The 18,615-nt window shown below is 49.5% G+C and overlaps 1 protein-coding gene across 1 annotated transcript in view; it reads right to left on the reverse strand.

The window, feature by feature from the left end:
* Positions 1 to 3,641: 3,641 nt before the first annotated feature.
* Positions 3,642 to 18,615, reverse strand: part of GLP2R (glucagon like peptide 2 receptor) — a 33,190-nt gene continuing 18,216 nt past the window's right edge. The window contains exons 7-10 of the mRNA XM_057536176.1: positions 18,490 to 18,578; positions 10,680 to 10,818; positions 6,530 to 6,571; positions 3,642 to 5,510 (exon numbers count right to left, since the gene is read on the reverse strand). Coding sequence (XP_057392159.1) covers positions 5,175 to 5,510; positions 6,530 to 6,571; positions 10,680 to 10,818; positions 18,490 to 18,578 — 606 coding nt within the window. The 3' untranslated portion in view covers positions 3,642 to 5,174. The remainder of the gene's footprint in view (positions 5,511 to 6,529; positions 6,572 to 10,679; positions 10,819 to 18,489; positions 18,579 to 18,615) is intronic.

The raw sequence follows: 18,615 nt of genomic DNA on the forward strand, positions 1-18,615 counted from the left end.
ACTGGTACAGGGGAGGACGGAGGAGCAAGGATGGCAGCCAGGTTTGTGGCTTGGGTGCCGGGTGAGTGCTGATGTCATCCACCGAGATGGGAAACACCAGGGCGAGATGCTGGTTTCAGGAGATAATGACAAGTTCAGTTTTGATACGCTGCAAGGTGAAGACAGATGTCCCTGAGGCCCCTATTTTTAGGGACAAGGAAAAGGAGACGCAGAGAGAGCAAGCAGCTCGCCCGGGGTCAGCCAACGAGCAGAGGCCAGGCCAGCGCTGCCCACTGGCCCACACTGCCTTATCAGAGCTTTAGGGCCTGGGACACCTCAGAGCTCCACTGGCGGGTTCTCAAGAGCATTGTGTTCATTGTTTTGAAAGTTCATCTATTCTCCAGGCTTAAGTTCCAAGATGAGGTCAGAAAAATGCAGGACACGCAGACGTCCTGGACACTTGAGCAACCTGTGTGCAACCCTCTGAGGCTGGGGCGTCTCCATCTGCCGGTGGGGGGGGGGGGGTCACCCCAGCTTTAGCGACAGCAGTGGCACAGCCACTGCCACCAGAAAGTGCTGCTCTTTGTGGCGGGGAAACTTGAGGGTCATCATAACACTTAAGGATGGAGCGTCTCCTATGAGCCAGGCATCCTGCTGGATGCTCGGCATTATTTCACTGATGGAGGTGTTATTATCCCCATAGTATAGATGAGGACACCAAGGCCACGAAGTAAGAGTAGGAGTTGGTACTCAAACCGGAGTCCCTTTGATTACACCAGGCTGCCTCAATAGTTTTCACCTGGACATGACAGGACAGAGAATTCTGGGATTGCACAGCATCGGAGCTGGAAGTGGGAGGGGGCTACACAGCATCTGGTCCAGCGGTTCTGGGGGGAGGACAGTAATAACCTGCCCAAGATACCCCTCCAGTATCAGACATAGCGGGCCACCCAGGAGCCATGTCGGAGGGAGAAGACAGAGCCAGGGTGGTCTAGGGATAGAACCAAAGGGCTCAATGCCTCACTCCAGTGCTCTTTCCACACACACTGCCCTCCATGAGCGAATCTGGTTGATTGGGGTGTGAAATTGGGAGCTTTTCACTTCTCTCTGAGGTCAAGGTATCCTTGTCACTCGAGTCTAAAAGGATAGACACTGCATAATAACCTTGTTGGTTTGTGGTTCAATAAGAGACATAAAGGGGCCACTGGACCTTCTCTTGACCAATGGAGGATCCAAGAGTCATAACCTAATTAGCACATCTTCTGTTAGCTTGGGGTGGCAGGGCCACTTGGGCTGGGATCCTGTACAGCTCTAGGGCACCCTGTGGGGAAGATGCTAAGAGAACTTAGAGGCAGCGTAAAGTCCAACTTGACTGAAGAGAAGAGAAGGAGGAAGGGGTGGTAATGAGCTATGTCATCAAGACTCTTCCAGATGCAAGGAACGGAAGACCCAACACCAGTTGCTGGGGCACAAATATTATTGACTCATGTAACTGAAATTCTAGGAGTAGCACCAACTTTAAGGTCAGGCTTAATCCAGGGGCTCCGACAAGGTCTCAGGGCTCTTTCACCATCTCCTGGTTCTGCTTGCGGCTGTGGAGTCTCCATTCCCAGCCAGGCTTTTCCCCCGAGAGGGCTACCAGCAGATCCAGGCTTACTTCTTTGTGGTTCCAATTTCAGCAAGAGAGAAAAAATGTTTTTTTTTGTCAAGAGTCCCAGGACTGTCTCTCACTGGCTCTGATTGGTTCTATGTCCATCCCTGACCCAGTATCTGGTGCCAGGAGGATGTCATGCTCAGGCTGGCCAAGCAGATTTTCATGCCCATCCTTGGGGCTGAGGATGGAGTTGGAATGACTCAAACTTCAAGGACTGAGAGTGGGAGATGTGTGATTTCCAAAAGGAAAATTTTGGTGCTGTTAGTATAAGAGGGGTGGATTGTAAAAATAGATGTCCACTATAGAGACTTTGTGGAGGTCACTTCACATCTCTGAACTGCTTCCTCGTGTACATGGAAACTCAAGGGCAGAAACAAACTCATCAAGAACAATAACCCAAACTGCTCTCACAGGGTCCCCGCCTCTTGTGCAGTGGCCCTTGGGCATTTCTTAGCATCCCCAGGAGGCACCCCAGACAGATTCATCAATAGGTCCCTCAGTGCCAGGTACCATTGCTGCCACCAGTCACATTTCCACCACAGCCAAGGCTACAGTGCTTCTGACGTGTCCAAGCTGTGTGCTGGGCTGCTGGTGAGCTTTCTGGCCTCACCAGCCATCGATGTTTCTAGAAAGTGTCCCAGGTGATTGGAAAGCCAGGATTGAGACCCACAGGCTGGATCTTTAAGGCAACAGCAAAGTGAATGATCTAGGGAGTGGTCTAGAAGAAGGGAGACACTTGCCTTCCACCCTTTTGACCTCTGACTTCTGCTTCTCTCTCCAACCTCTCTGCCCACTCTTCTTGGTCCCTGAGACAATGGACCACCCAGGTTTCCAGGCTTAATACTGCAGCTCTTTTTCCCACTTCTGGCCAGGAACAGTGCACCAGATTCTCCAGGGGCAGAGACCTTCAGCTCCAGTGTGAAACCAATGTAAAAGAATCAACAAAATACAAATCAAATTAAATAAACTTATGTTAATCATTAGCAGAGCAAGAGCAAGCAGCAGTGTGTGTGTGTGTGTGTGTGTGTGTGTGTGTGCCACCCCATTTGTGGAGTGAGTGGGGAGGGCATATTTACAAGTGCTTTAAAAAAAAGTTCCTTGTATTAGTGGCCGGGTCCTGGATAACTGACCCTCGAAAGCATCTGATGCTCCCAAGACGCTTCTGTCTTGTCTCCTTTGATGAATGTGTTCTGAACCTGCTCTGAACTGGCTATGCTGGATACTAGCTGGGAATATGACATGGCCCGGCTTTCTAGGTGCTAATACGTTGATGAGAAATGGCAGAGATTTTTGCAGAAAGGAAAAAGTAAGACATATATTTTAATGATTGAACTGTGGACAATCTGGACACCAAAAAACAAACCTTTGCTTTGTTATGTACTTGCCTAAGGTCATTGCTTCAGTTTCCCCTGTTGCAGAGCAGAGCTAGGACTGGGGGGAGGGGAAGATGGGCACCGGCCTCAGGTGCAAAATTTAAGGTAAGCGACAAAAGGCTCAGTAATCAAGATAAATAATATTTTCATGCAATCGTTTAAAAATAAAAATTAATGTTAAAACGTCCATGATGAGCAAAATATCAAAATTTTGTATAGTCAGGTCCAGACCCTTTATTTGCATCTCATGACCTCACTTGCTTCACCCTCATCCCAGCCTTGGTTCCAATAAAATGTCATTTTTATAAATGGCCCGTGGGCTGTAGTTTGCAGATTTGATTTTTTAAAATATTGCATTAAAATATTACTTATCTTGACGACTGTGGGTTTTTTAGTACTCTCTTAAATTTTGCACCTGAACTGAGGTCTGCTTGCCTCACCCTCATCTCTGTCCTGCTGCAAAGTGTCCTTGACAATGGAGTTGCCAGGTGAAATACAGGATGTGCAGTGGATTTGGATTTCACGTAAAGTATATCCCGTGGGATATACTTAGACAATAATAATATTCATTTATCCGAAATTCAAATTTAACTGAGAATTGTGGATTTTTGTTAAACATTTTTATTGGAGTATAATTGCTTTACATTGTTGTGTTAGTTTCTGCTGTATAACAAAGTGAATCAGCTATACGTATACTTATATCCGAATTGTGTATTTTTAATTGCAAAATCTGGCACCCTCTACTTGATAAGTATCATATCACCCTTCCCCCTAATATAAGGCAGGACTTGGTCCCACAGCATCATACCCCGGCCACCCACGTACACATACATTTTACACGCTATAAAAGCGACGCTCCTGAGCGCTGACACCGTTTCCATAGGACGTTCCTCCCTTGACCTTCCTCAGCCTCTTGCCTTACAGCTGCAGCCACTGAGCCTGACCCTAATTGCCTGGGCCCTCCTCAGCCTCCAGAAGCACCCTCCACTCAGGGTCTGGGCACAACTTACTCCCCACCTGCAGACCGGGTCCACAGCCCCGGCCCCCTCGGTGCCTCCTCGGCGTGTCCAGATCAGCCACAGTCCTCTCATGTCAGCTGGGTCCCCTCCGGCTCTCAGCATCCAATTCCATACGAGGAGTGGAGAACAGGGCCGGGAGAACAGTGGGCAAACCTCCCAGAGCAGACGGTACAGCCATCCAGGTATCAACGGCAAACCCCAAATGGCAGAGAACGGTAGGCAAGTAAGGCTTGAAGAAGCCAAGCTCAGAAAGGCAGGTGGAGCCAGAAAAGTGAGAAAATGACCAACAGCAACTTTCAGAGGGGCCCTGGGTGCTGGGGCCAACCCTCCGAGGCAGGATGGGCTCGTTACAGATCAAACAGAACTGCTGCTGCCCACGGATGAGAACTGAGATGGAGAGAGGGAGGGAAGACTTGACAAGAGAGGAGGAAGAGAGAAGGGAAGGAGAGGGCTCTGGAGGGCGGAGTGCGGTCCACCCTGTCAGAGGAGGGCAGGCGTGTCACAGCTGAACTGCTGAATGCAGAACTCCGGTGGTCTCTCCCGCCAGCGGCCAGCTCAGAGGGGCTTCTGGCTCCTGCGCATCCTGCCCCAGGTTTTCAAAATGTGGGCTCGCATCAGAATTACCTGGGACGCTTGTTACACAATTCCCATCTCCGGCCATCGTCCCAGGTGCACCCTCTTAGAATCTCTGCCATGAGTCAGACTCTGCATTTAAAACACTTCGCAGGTGGTCCTTGGACACACTGAACCCGACTTCAGATAGACACCTTGTAGCATGAAGGGTAAAGGAAGGATAGCGGCTAGCCTCTATCTCATAGCAGACATCTCTCCGTATCCTAGGGCTCCATTCACTCGAATATAGCCCAGCCCGGGAGGCTGGTGGCATTCTGGAAAACACACCTGCGGGGGTGATGAGGATGACAGGTCACGCAGAGGCGGTGAGTGTACGCAGCCTCTGTCGTACAGAGCAGGACAAGCCCGGAAGAGACATCCAAAGTGGGCGGGGCGCCGTCACGTCGGAGTGGGCGGGGTGCGCGGGAAGCGGGCCGGCTTTGCGCCCGCAAGGTCATCAACGTGCCGCTTGGCCGCCTCCTCCCTCGCCCGCCTCAGGAGTCCCCAGGGAGCGGAGCCAGAGAGGTGGGCTCCTGCCTAGATCTCGCTCTCCTCCAGAATCTCCTCCATGGTGTGGACCAGGGTGAAGTCCCCCTCGCTGCTCTCCGACACGCTGCTGCCCCGGGGCCAGGCTGCGTGGCCTTGGCGGGGCAGGGCGCCCGCCGCCCCCAGACCCTCCGCAGTCGAGTGCAGGAGACGCCCACCGTGGGGCGAGGGCCGCGCCTTTTGCAGCTTGCCGGAGCCGGTCCCCTCCGCGAGCTTCTTGGGACATTTCTCTAGGAATCGGAAGTTCTTCCCCAGGACCCAGGCTCTGCAGCCCGAGTGGTGGGCTAGCAAAAAGCGGGCCCACTGCTTCCGCAGCTCGGCCTTCACCTGCCAGGTGAGAAGAGGGCGGGGTTACTGCCTGGGAGTCACTGAGTCGTGTGTCCACTCAGCAAATGTGTATTGAGTGGCTACTCTGGACCACCCTTGGGAAACCTACCTTCTCACTAGCGGAAACGAACAAAGAGAAGCAAACAGATACATGTGAGCAGAGCAGATGATAGTGACACCGTGAGGCCCTTAAGCAGGACAGTGGGGTGAGGAGACTAAAATCTGAGATAGGGTGTTCAGAAAAGGGCTGTGTCGAGGTGACATTGGAAACCTGCCTGGTGGATCACGGGTCCCTGCTTGAAGATGTAGAAAAGGCAGCAGTGAGCAAGACGGAAGAGGTTTTGATATCAAGAGGCTTACATTCTAGCAGAAGGAGATAGAAATCCATATTTAAACCTGGGATGGGGGGAGGGGAAGATGAAAGGGAGCCAGAAACTCCACCAACTCAAGTCAGGAGAAAACTGCTCTGGCCTCTTCCCCTCCCCCTTTCAAGCCTCTTTCTGGGGGAGCAGAGAGTTGGTTGGGGGCTCTGCAATAATATTAATAATAAAAATAATCGTTGTTACCATGCATAGGACCTTTACCGTGCATCCCTGGGGTAACACTGCAGGGTAGGGACCATTGTTATTCCCATTTTACAGACGAGGAAACTGAGGCTCAAAGAGCCACAGTGACCTGACTAATGCAGATCTCCTAAGTGGGTGAGTCACGGCTTGAATGCAGACTTTTGGACTCCAGAGTTACAGCTGGTAACTGTATCACACTTTGATACTCCCAGTGCAGCTCCGGCGGGACCATGGTTGGGTTCTGGAAAGAAAACTCATCCCAGTACCTTTCCCCACCGGTCTGAGATGCCTGCTGCTCTCTCTCCTGGATGTCTCTGGTACCCGTTTGTCCCAGGACGTGCTGGTCGCTGCACACCCCCCCATGGTACCATCATGTAAACCGAACTCTCCAGGGGCAGCAGGATGCGGGCCTCAGCCTCGCAGGGAGCTAGGATGGCAGCACGGAAAACGTACCTCTCCATTGGCAAAGCAATACTGCAAGGCCACGAGTAGTCCCTGGAATGAAAGGAAGAGGTGGTGTGAAGCTTGGCTCAGTAGAAGGTGTGTCTGACAGTTACTTGGAAAGTCCACAGACCGGCCCTAGTCCTAGTAGCCCCTACGAGAGGCAGGCAGCTACTTGCTTGTACTAACTAGAGTGAATCATAATGATTACGTTAACTCGGATTTCCATGGGGTCTCTTCCTACTTTGACACTCACCACCCACATCAGCCTAGGCATTTGCTTACATGCTCACAGGTCAATGATGATTAAACCCTAAAGGTTCTACATCATTCATTCAGTTATATAAATACTGTACAAGGTGACTGTCCGATTTCTATTTGTCCATAGTGGGCAATGGCTAATTTTTTTTGCCTGATTTGCATCCTTTCCTGACCCTCCCCTACTCCCTGGGCTTCTGGCAGGGCTGTCAATCATGTGGTCCTCATGTTCTAGGAGGGCCATCACCACAATAAACAGCCCAAATGGTCATGTGACCGAAGCAGGCCCAATCTCAGTTCTTTTCACCAGGAAAGAAGAGAAAGTTGCACCCTCTTCCCTGCTTTTGCCAACTTTATAGTCAAAGTTAGTCTGGAGACACTCAAGGGCATCTTCCCAGCTACGTGGAGAGTGCCCGTCTGAGGATAAAGCCAACATAGAGAAAAGCAGAGGCTGGAGATGGTCAGAGATAGATTTTGATGATACTGTTTGAGTACCTGGATCCAGCTACACCTGGTCCTGAAATTTTCATTTTTGTGAGATAGTGAATACCCTTTTGTCAGAATATTTCTTTCGAAAAGATAGATCATTTCATGCCTGGGGTTTACCATCACACTCAGATTAAAATACAATATCCTAACCACAGGAGGAGCGAAGGCGTTGTGGCCTTGTGTCTGTGTCACTGACCTCACCTCGCACCACGTTTCCCCTCAGCCACTATATTCCAGCCACACGGACCTTCTGGGTGCCTTCAGCATCTCAAGCTAATGTATTAGGTTGCTGTATAACTAAGTGGGTCAAAACAATAAAGATTTATCATCTCACATACTTCCTATGGGCCAAGAACCTGGCCATGGCTTAGCTGGGTATTACCGCTCAGGGTCATTCTTCTGGTTGCACTCAAGTTGTTGGCTGGAACTTCAGGTGTCTGAAGGCTTGACTTGCTTCCAAGACAGCTCACATGCCTGGCAAGTTGGTGCTGGTTGTTGGTAGGAAACCTTCATCTCCCTCCATAGAGCTTCTTATGTGTCCTCACGACATGGCAGCTGGCTTCACCCAGAGGGCGTGACCCAAGGGAGCAAGGCGGGGGCTGCAACCCTTTTTATGTCCTAGCCTCAAATATCACACACTCTCATGTCCACAATACTCTAATGGTCGCACAGGTCAACCCTATTCTGTGTGAGAGGGCACTACTCAAGTCTGTGAAAACCAGGAGGCGAAGATGACCGGGGGTCATATTGGAGACTGGCTATCAGCTCATTTCTTCCTCAGGTCCCGTTGTCACACTTTCTGTTCTCTGGACCATTCTTTCCTCAAATCTCTGCCTAACTGGCTTCTCAAGATTCAGGTCATAGCTCAAATATCTCCTAAAAGCGAAGTCTTTCCCCACCACTCACTTTTTGGTAGCCGTTCCAGTCACAATCACACTTCTCTATTTTATAGTCTTCAGAATATAAATAACCAGAATTGTTCTTTATTTGTCAACTTGGTTATTATCTGTCCCTCCCCGCCCCCTTCCCCCAACCAGAAGACCACCTGTATCTGGTCTTTTCACTGCCAGCTATGGGAAGGGGGTGGGCGTGCTTTCGGTGTGCCGGAAGTCTCACAAATGAGTTGGGTAAAATAGGATTCCTCATCACAAGTGTGTCTTTCACTTCTTCAGGTTCTTGAGTCATGGTCTGAGGAACATCCTGGAGTCTGGTTGACTCTCATTCTAGACGAAGCGAGTGTGAAGGGAGCGGTCCCGCGAACAGATGGCTCTCACTCCGTGTGTCACCACCGCTTGGCAGTCTCTCCAAAGATCCCTTGACAGCAGGAGGCTGGTGAAATTCTCTAAGCAATAAGCCCTTGGGAGAGTGAAGGGTCCCCTAAAGCAGCAAGGAAAGGAAGCTGTTGGGTCCAGTGCTAATTTCTATGGTGGAGTCACTAAGATACGACCCACTGGATGTGCACCTGCACATCTGCCCACCCGTGCTCCCACCTCTGCCTGGCGGGCTGGAGGGGAGCAGCGCGGGGGTGTTCAGAAGGTGCGTGGCCTCTGTCCAGGCACAAGCTCCTAAGTGTGTTTCTAGCTTCATCTGCAGAGCTGCTCTGATTGCTCGCCTTCCTCGGTGGTGCCTGGCGGGGAGCAGAGCTCAGGCTGCTGCGGGACCAAACGATCAGTGTGGTAGCTGGTCTCCAGAGATGGCCCCAAGGATTTCTCCCCTCCTGGTAGGCGTATGTGACCCTTCACATCAAGAGATGGACCATATCTTCCCTCCCCTTGAATCTGGGATGTCCTTGTGACTCCTTCTGCCAGCACAATGTGGTAGAAGTGACATTCTGGGACTTCCGAGCCTTTGCCTTACGAGGGTTGGAAATGTCTGCTTCCTGCCTCTTAGAGCACTTGCTCTTGGGATACTCCTAGAGTCCAGCTGCCATGCTCTGAGATGCACAAGGTACGTGGAGAGGCCACATGGAGAACTTAGGTTCCTAATCGATAGCCCCAGCTGAGCTCCCAGCCAACAGCCCATGTCAACGTCCAGCCGTGTGAATGAGCTGTCTTGGACGTTCTGGCCCAAATCAAGCCTTCAGATGTTTGCAGCTCCATTCAAAGATGACATGTATCAAAAGGTTCACCCTGCTGAGTCCAGACAGCCCAGCTTACAGAATCATTCAAGATAATAACATAGTTACTGATTCAAGCCATGAAGTTTGGGGGGAGTTTGCTACACAGTAACGGGTGACCCAAACATGCTCCCTTGCCAGGGAGTCTGATAGGCTAGGATCTGTCCTACAAAGAAATCTGTCCCACAAAGCTCTGCATGAGCCTCTTATCTTCAGCTGGCCTTGGGTGTGTGAGATCAGCTGATCAAGGGGTCACATGACCGATCAGGTCCTCAGAGGAAAAAAGGCCACCAAATACTACTGACATAACAGCTGTAATTTTTTGTTTTGTTGTTGTTGTTTCTAATTTGGGATTACTTTTTAAAGAAGATTAAGACCAGGCAACCTAGGAAACCCAAGTGACTAAACTTTAGCCTTTGAAATCCCCCAAAAGATTGAAATAAATTAAACATGGTTTCAAAATGAAAAAAAGTTACCAGTGGGTGCTCTGTCTCCGTTCAAAGCCACATGCAATTCAGCTCTAACAGAAGGTAAAAAGAGCCATCGTCCAGTTGCCCCTGGATACCTCAGGCTCTGTCCCCTGGGCCCTTGGTGAGTGTGGGGATTCAATGAAATTTATTTTGACCCAAATAAAGCCACTCCAGCCAGTCTCAGCCATCTGAGCTTTCGCAGCTTAGGCTCCAGACATATGAGTGGAGAAGTCATCTAGAAAGTTCAGCCCCGGCAAGCATCCCTGGAGCAGAGGTGAGACATGCCTACTATGTCCTACCTGGATTCTTGACCCCCAGAATCATGAGAAATAATAAAAATTACTGTCGTTTTAATCTGCTAAGTAATGGATGACAATTTAAGCCACGGATAACCAAAACACCAAGGTACCTTCACCACGGGTGGCCTCCTGTTTCTAGTTTCAGCCCCCACACATCTGTCAAAGTCCTGAGAGCCTCCTGGTCTCTACTCACTGTTCATTTTGCACAAACAGTGCAGAGAACCCAGCAAAAATAGGCGTTTAATAAAAGGCTTCATGCTGACACAGTGAATATGAATGTGAGTCACACCAACTATTATAGTGCAGGAAACAAACCACTTTTCCCTTCTTAGTCACCGAGTCACGCTGGCAGGATTAAAGCAACATTTCCATCTCCACACCCTTCTAATGCCAAAGGCCCTCGCCGATAAATCCTACTGATACCAGAACTCTCTTACCATCTTCGGGCTCTCGCCATTTCGAGTGTGTTTGGATCAAGGGCATTTTGTTTTCTCCAAAGCCAAGGCATCCTTGTTCAGACGTCTACTTACGTGGAAGGAGCTCAGAGTCAACTGAATGAAGAGTCGTATATATCTTGGAAATCCTTCAACTTGATCGTCAGTGATGAAAGAGAAGAGAATCTCATGAACACCCAATAAAGGAATGAGGACCAGCGTGGACTTGGCCAATCTGCAAATAGCAATCAAATACGTGTCATGAAAGCCACCTTGGGAACAGGCAACATTTCCTGCTCTTCTCTGCATCCTTTATTGTAGCTCTAATGGCACTGATAAATAGTTGATTTTCCCGTTTGTCTCCTTGGCTACACGTCGAATGCCTGAAGGGCCAGTGTGGTCTTGTTCACTGATGCATCCCCGCACCTGACTCATGGAAGATGCTCAGAAAACATGAATTGCATGAATGAATGAATGAATGAATGAATGGATTCCTCCATATAATGATATACCTACAGATCTTAACGTTTTGTTTGATGGATAGATTTCCACGCACATGGCTGTCACCATAGGACATTACATCCCCTACCAGGTTTGACAAGTTTCCCATTACCTGGCTAGCAGGTGCCTCTACCTCTTTCTCTATTTGGGACTTCCATTGTCAGTGCTTTATGGAGCCTGAGAAGGGAAAGAAAATGACTTGCCCAGGGTCACACAGCCACTAAGTGGTACCTCCCAGCCTGGAAGTGGGGCTTCTGACCTCACACTCAGGCCTTGCACACTCCAAGCAGGATTTCATCATCTGCCCCCAAGCTGCCCCCAACCCTGGTGATAGCAAGGGCAGCAGGAAATGAGAAGCTGCTCTTCCTCGTAAAAAGCGCTGTGTGGAAGCTTGCTGTTGTATACACTCTACACAAAAAAGACAAACATTCCTGTGTACCACCCACGTGCAAATGCACAGCTGGGACCCAAACATTCCATACCACATACTGGTGGTTCCCAAGTGGACCGACTATTAGAATTCCTTATGGAGCTTTTAAAATATATGTATTTTTATTGGTTGGCTCTCTCTCTATATAGCTTCCTGAGCCCCAGTGTCAACCCCCTGAATCAAAACCTCTGGAGGTTAGACTCTGGGAGTGAGAATCTTTAAGGGACCCCCCCCACAGGATCCTGACAAGCAGCCGTTTGGGAACAACTGCTCTTCACCATTGAGCTGCTTCTTGATTTCAAACTAACTACATTAGCAAAGGTGACTCATATTCAGGGCATAAACAAAGCTACTGTCTGATACACATTGGGAAAAAAAGAGCTTAAATTTGATGATTTTTTTAGCCCAAGTCCTTGTCTTAAAGGGCCAAACTAGGAGAAGGTTCCTCCCCACTGAATAAAAGCCCCATGGAATTAAAGGTGTGGAAACAGAGAGGGTCAGCAGCCCCTCATGGGCAGTATCTTCAAGAAGGTTTAACTTCATGCAAGAGAAAGCGCTTACTGTGAAGCCTGCATCTTGGACGTTCTGGCCCAAATCAAGCCTTCAGATGTTTGCAGCTCCATTCAAAGATGACATGTATCAAAAGGTTGACCCTGCTGAGTCCAGACAGCCCAGCTTACAGAATCATTCAAGATAATAACATAGTTACTGATTCAAGCCATGAAGTTTGGGGGGAGTTTGCTACACAGTAATGGGTGACCCAAACATGCTGCCTCTGTGAGAGTCATTCAGATGCAGTGTTATCACTGAAACAAAAAACCTCACCTTTGTGCCCTGAAAGGACCTAAAGCCTATAAGAGTTGAGCAGGAGTCACCAAGGAGAGGGACTCCCCCCGAGCATATGGGCCGAGCGTCCCAGGGCCTCGATGGTCAAGGGGAGGCCGAGGAGTGGGGAGTCTGAGACACAGGCCCTGGTTACGTGGTTCTCCTGAGCCGAGCTCACACCTACTTGCACACCCACACTCACCCGTGCACACTCACTTAGCTGAGCAACATTAAGGTGTTCCCAAGGAGAGACTATTTCAAGAGTTCTGGGTTTTGCTTGTTTGTCTAATTTCCAGGAGTGTTTTAATACCCTGTAGCTCAGAGGTTGCCAAGTGGCAACCATGGGTTGTAGTTGACCTGCAGACAGTCTTTGCTTATGCTAGGTAGTGATTTTTGCTATTGGAGCCATCCTTAAAAACTAAGGTGATTTCAAGCAAAGGGGTTCAGATCTTCAGCTTCCTTTGAAAGATGGGGAGATCTGGCCATGCTGGGCCCCAGTTCCTGCTTGGCAATCGTCGGCTACAGCCTTTAGAGGGAACACGCGTTCTCCAACCCAACCAGCCTCCTTGGCCCTTGCAAGTGTGTGAGTCTGCGACCCTTGCTCTGCGTTATATGGGTTTTCATGACACATACTTACGTGCAGACCCATGTCTTACCATCAGCTTATTCTTGGGGCCATGCTACTACACTAGGCTTTTAAAATAAACTTTTCGGGGCTTCCCTGGTGGCGCAGTGGTTGAGAGTCTGCCTGCCAATGCAGGGGACACGGGTTCGAGCCCTGGCCTGGGAGGATCCCACATGCCGCGGAGCAACTAGGCCTGTGAGCCACAACTACTGAGCCTGCGCGTCTGGAGCCTGTGCTCCGCAACAAGAGAGGCCGCGACAGTGAGAGGCCCGCGCACCGCGATGAAGAGTGGCCCCCGCTTGCCGCGACTGGAGAAAGCCCTCGCACAGAAACGAAGACCCAACACAGCCATAGGTAAATAAATAAAAATTTTAAAAAAATAAAAAATAAAAATAAAATAAAATAAACTTTTCATTTTGGAATAATGTTAGAGCTACAGAAAAGTAGCAAAGATCATGTAGAGAGTTCCCACATACCCTTCACTGAGTTTCCCCTAATGTTAAAACCCTACAGAACCATGGTACCTTTGACAACACTAAGAAACTAACGTTGGCATATGGCCAGTAACAATACTCCAGACTTTACCCAGATTTCACCAGTTTTTCCACTAATGTCCTTTTCACATTCCAGAATCCAATCCAGGATCCCACACTTAGTACAGGAGACTTTTTAAGGAATAACCACCTTTTTATGAGGTTTTGGGCCATTTTAGTAACTGCCACCTCTCTGGGTGGATGTCAGAAGGAACTTCCCACTCCTCACCTGATTCTAAATTCTCCGTGGACAAAGGACTATTTGCGTCTCTGTTCAGATGAAAATCCATAAATATCTATAGCAGTATCCTCTTATGAGCTGTGTTTATGCCTGTTTTTCATCTACAGTCATTGGTTTATTTAAATGGTTTAGTTTATTGCTGTCGGGTTAGCTCTTCAACAAATATTGGGCATCTGCTCTGGACATATGAGCGAGTACAGTGAGGAGGAGGAGCTGGGGCCAAAGGCAACGAGACACGGGGACAGACAGTACCTGGGGCCTGGGTTCAAATCCCGCACCGCCAATGACTAGCGGTGTGGCTTTGGGAAAATTATTTAACCTCTCTATCTGTAAAAATGAGGGTTATACTACTACTAATATCATACGAAATGTTAAAATAATAATACAGATATTATTACTAATAACTGCTGACAGTGTCATTGTCAGGATTAAATAACATGGGGCCAACCCTCAGAATAAACGGTACCCGATACATGACGTGCAATCAATAGCATGTAGCTATCGCCGTTTTTAAAGAATCTGTCCCTGTCCTCAAGTTGCTCACAACCTCAGTGACTTGGATTATTTTCCTTCCATGTGTGACATTTTTCTGAAAGTGCTTTCAGAAAGGGGTCTGGGGCTTAGCATGTTAAGAAAGGATTCTCCTTTATAGGTTCCTTAAGAGTTCTGCCCCACGCATCACGCGGAAAGTTAAGATCGTTTCTCTAGGAGGAGAGAGCCACCTCCATGCTGGGAACCACAAAGGACAGAGAGCTCCCTCCAAGCTGAGGGGCCACTGATGTCTGTCCACAATCCGGGGACGTTGCTCTTCCTCCAGGCCTGGCTCAGCGGTCCCTGTCCAGACCAGGCAGGCAGCTGGGCTGGTTACAGTTTCCTTCTTGAATGGTAGAAGCCGGGGGATGAGGGCTAGGACTACAAAAGGTTCTCCGGCTCCTAGCAACTTGCCTCTTTGGAAAGGTCTAAGTGTGTTTAATTTAAACTTTCCTAAAATATACTCCTGGGCAGCGGGGTTGGGGGAGGGGGTGTGCAAATCCTGAGAACTACATTCTGAAAGTTTTCAAAATCTGGGAGAGTTGTAGGCTGGGCTGTTCCTACCAGTTAGGACAAAATGCATTTGGGCCCCATTGCCCCTTCCTCCTTACCCTAGCAGGGGGCCCTAATGGAAGGGGATGTGGAAGAGGAGAACCTTTCAACGTGGAGGAGGGCAGTGTGAGCTGGGGGTGCTCATGACCCGCTGGGGTGACGGGAAGCAGCCTTCCCAGAACTTAGAAATGAGGAAGTTAGCACTGCTGTGACAGAGAGATGGGCAAATGTGCTTCTTGACGCTGTAGGATTCCCTGGCCCAGAGAGTAAAATAAGGTGGCCTGGGTGTGTCCTAAGAGACAGAGCCCTGACTTTTCGCTAATTAATAAGCATACACTCATCAATTGTATTGCACTCTGCATGGAGCAAGAATAAACAGAAAGCAGATGGCCAACCAAAATGGCAGGAAAAGTCACAAAGAAGCAGGAAGTTCTCAGTACTCATCCGGCCCTATGGGTGGAGACTCTGGGGAATGAACCTCCCTCTCACAGGGACGGGTGCACCACAGGGCAGTGGTGGTTTCTCAGGCCACCGTCAGTGATCCTTCAACACCAACCACTTTACTTTGATGACGTGATCACCAAGCAGCATTCTGGTGACCGCTTGGGATTTCTGGATCTTCTGGTGTCAACTTTACGAGGGGTGCAGGCGCTAGCAGGAAGGTCCCACTCCCACTTTTCACAGATTCTAAGAATGGATAATTGTATAGTCTGGTTTGTATATCAGTCTCTTGTGAGTTCAGTTAGACTTAGCCCTCCAAAGTCTCAGCCACTTGGGCCACTCTCAGCCAAAGTCTCCCCGGGACAGTCCCCAGGTGGTAGATATCAAGCTCGCCAAGGTGAGGTGTCTCACGCTGGGAGGCCTCCAGGTAGGCAGGCACCCAGGTTCCTCTTTTCAAGCTTTTACCTTGAGTAAGGATGGGGAAGTTTCCAGACAGATCGTTTATGCCAGGCAGGGTTACTCTGTCTCTCCCCAGAATAGCTGTCCTGAATCACCTCTCAGCCATGAAGGTCTCCCCAGTATCTTGATTTACACTTCCTGAGATAATTGCCTCCTAATTGGGTGTGCACACTTCAGGGCTGTACAAGGAAATCCATTTGGCGTTGGAAGAATATATAATAAGAGAGGATAATAGAAGTTCTGTGTATGTTAGGTTTTTATCGATCCTTTATAATTTTCTTTATTTTGGTGTATCGGGTATGTAGTAGTTCAGTAGACCATGTATATACATGATGAGTGACATCATTCTTTACTAATAGAGACACGTGATCAGAAAAGTGTGAGAGGGACTTCCCTGGTGGCGCAGTGGTTAAGAATCTGCCTGCCAATGCAGGGGACACGGGTTCAAGCCCTGGTCCGGGAAGATCCCACATGCCATGGAGCAACTAAGCCCGTGCGCCGCAACTACTGAACCTGCGCTCTAGAGCCCGCAAGCCACAACTACTGAGCCCGTGTGCCACAACTACTGAAGTCCCGTGCCTAGAGCCCATGCTCCTTAGCAAGAGAAGCCACCGCAATGAGAAGCCCGCACACCACAACGAAGAGTAGCCCCTGCTCGCCGCAACTAGAGAAAGCCTGTGCGCAGCGACAAAGACCCAACTCAGTCAAAAATTAATTAATTAATTAATTAATTAATTATTTTTTTTAAAAAGTGTGAGAGCCACCGTCTTGGATAACTCTAGAGAAGAGCCTGGAAAAGGTGATGTCAAGGCTGCTTAGAAACACATTTGCCATGGTCTGACCAGAAAACTCCATGCACTGTTTCACTAGAACATCTGGTCCTGTGGTGCCCCGACTCTGGCTGTGTATCAGAATCTTCTAGGAACTCTCCTGTAAGAAGTCCCTGTGCGGGGCTCCATCCCTCAGTTACTGAATCAAATATCCAGTAGAAGAGCTCACAAATCAGGGCTTTTGGCCGGCTGTCTGGTGATGCTTAAAATAGCCAGGATGGAAAACTATCGTAGGGGCCACTGTGGGTCTGAAGCTCGGGGTGGCCCCAGCAGTACATGGTGGGCTTTGGAGGCACAAACTGGCAGGGTTTAGGCTCTCAGTCTGTGTGGAAAGAGGTGCCTTGGCATTCGTCTGCCCCGTTTCTGTCTCCCGGGAGTGCTGTCCTCTGTTGGGTTTCCACGGTGCCTGGGTTTCCCCTGTGCCTGGTTAGTGAGAGGATTCCCTCCCTAAATGGACCCAGGCAGCGTAGGTGGGAGAAGCCCTGCTCTTGGCCCTGGACCTCCATCCTCACAGGGTGGTGGGAGGCTGAGCCTTGGGAAAAGGGCCAGAGAGGCTGTCAGCCACTCGGAGGCTCGGCCAGAGGCGCCGAGAAAGACGGCGTAGCTCTGTGTGGTCCAGGCCAGCCCAAGTGTCCCAGGGCCAGGGGCAGGTTGCGCAATATTAGAGCCAATACCGTACATATTTGCCTGGTCCTGAACGGTGTGTGTTTACCCTTCTGGAACTCCCAGGGGTGGTGGGGGTTAGGTTGATAGGATTTGGGGTCTGGACACCCGGGGCAAATACCACTCACCACACCTGATTAGATTGGGAGAGGTGTAACTAGGACCTCCTTTAATCCTCATCGCAGGCAGAGGATGGCTCTGGGGTGACGCCCCCACGTGACATACCAGAAAGCAGACCCGGGGAGGCCAAGCAACTTGCCCAAGGTCAGTCTGGGGTCAACGCCAGCATCAGCCCCCCGGACTCACGTTCCACACCCACATCCCGGCCCTTGGCGAGTTAGAATGTGTGCTCCTCACAGATGGGGTCCCCATCCTATTTACCTTTCTTTTGAAGCACAGTGCCAAGCGCATTTTAGACATTCATTAAATGTTTGTCAGATAAATGGAAAAACTACCCTCCCAGCACACCTGGCTCGGGGCCCGTTCTGGCCTTAGAGAGGGAGAAGCTGAGGTAGAGCCACCCTCACTCACACCTCCGCCCCTGCCACAAGGACTAAGATCTCTACCATGGGAGAGGAACTCTGGGTTAAAACCCTCTGTCCCCAGGAAGTGCACACATCCTACAGAAAGCAGAGTAACTGGGAAAGGTGGGAGGGAGCCCTTTCTCTCTCACTCATTCATCATTTGATTGACAGCAATGCAGAGCTCCATAAACACCCATGATCTGACTTACTCTGCGATGGGACCGCTGTCACCATGGAAAGCAGAACACGGGATGCAGCAAAGGCAAGTCACAAAGAAAGCGTGACTGTGTGAAGAATGTATTCCCTCGGACTCCAAAAGTTTGTGGTTGTCTTACTCGAGGTCTTAAAAATACCCAAATACTCTCTTCTGAGTTACAAAATATCCTTTATTCTGTTGCCTCAACTCCTTCCCGAAGGAAGGCAACTGTCAAACTCCCCTTCATGTGACTCCTTCCTGTTCCCGTAAACCACCCATTCTTAGGAGCATTTTAACAGTGTCCTGCTGGGGAATGTGTGTGCTCTCTACTACTCACCACTGACTTCATTTTCATGGGCTCAGAAGGTCCTCGTCTTTGGCAAAAGCCCTACATGATCCCACGACACCTTTTTCAGAGGGGCTCTTGCTGACACCCTTGTGTCAGGAGATAAACATACTGAGGCAATGTTCCCCCCTTCCTGGAACATTAGCCAGCACACCCAAAAGGGGTAAAAATAATCTTGGGCTCTTGGGTACTGACCTCAGGCCACTCACCTGTATTTATAATCTCTGAAGCACATTTGATGAGCTTTGAGCTTAGAAATGAGAAGCTTGAGAATTTTCAGGAAGATGAAGAAATTGACCTTGAAAAAAACACAGATATGAGTAAGTGATGGACTC

The sequence above is a fragment of the Balaenoptera acutorostrata genome, chromosome 20 (assembly GCF_949987535.1).
Source record: "Balaenoptera acutorostrata chromosome 20, mBalAcu1.1, whole genome shotgun sequence".
Taxonomy (NCBI): Eukaryota; Metazoa; Chordata; class Mammalia; order Artiodactyla; family Balaenopteridae; genus Balaenoptera; species Balaenoptera acutorostrata.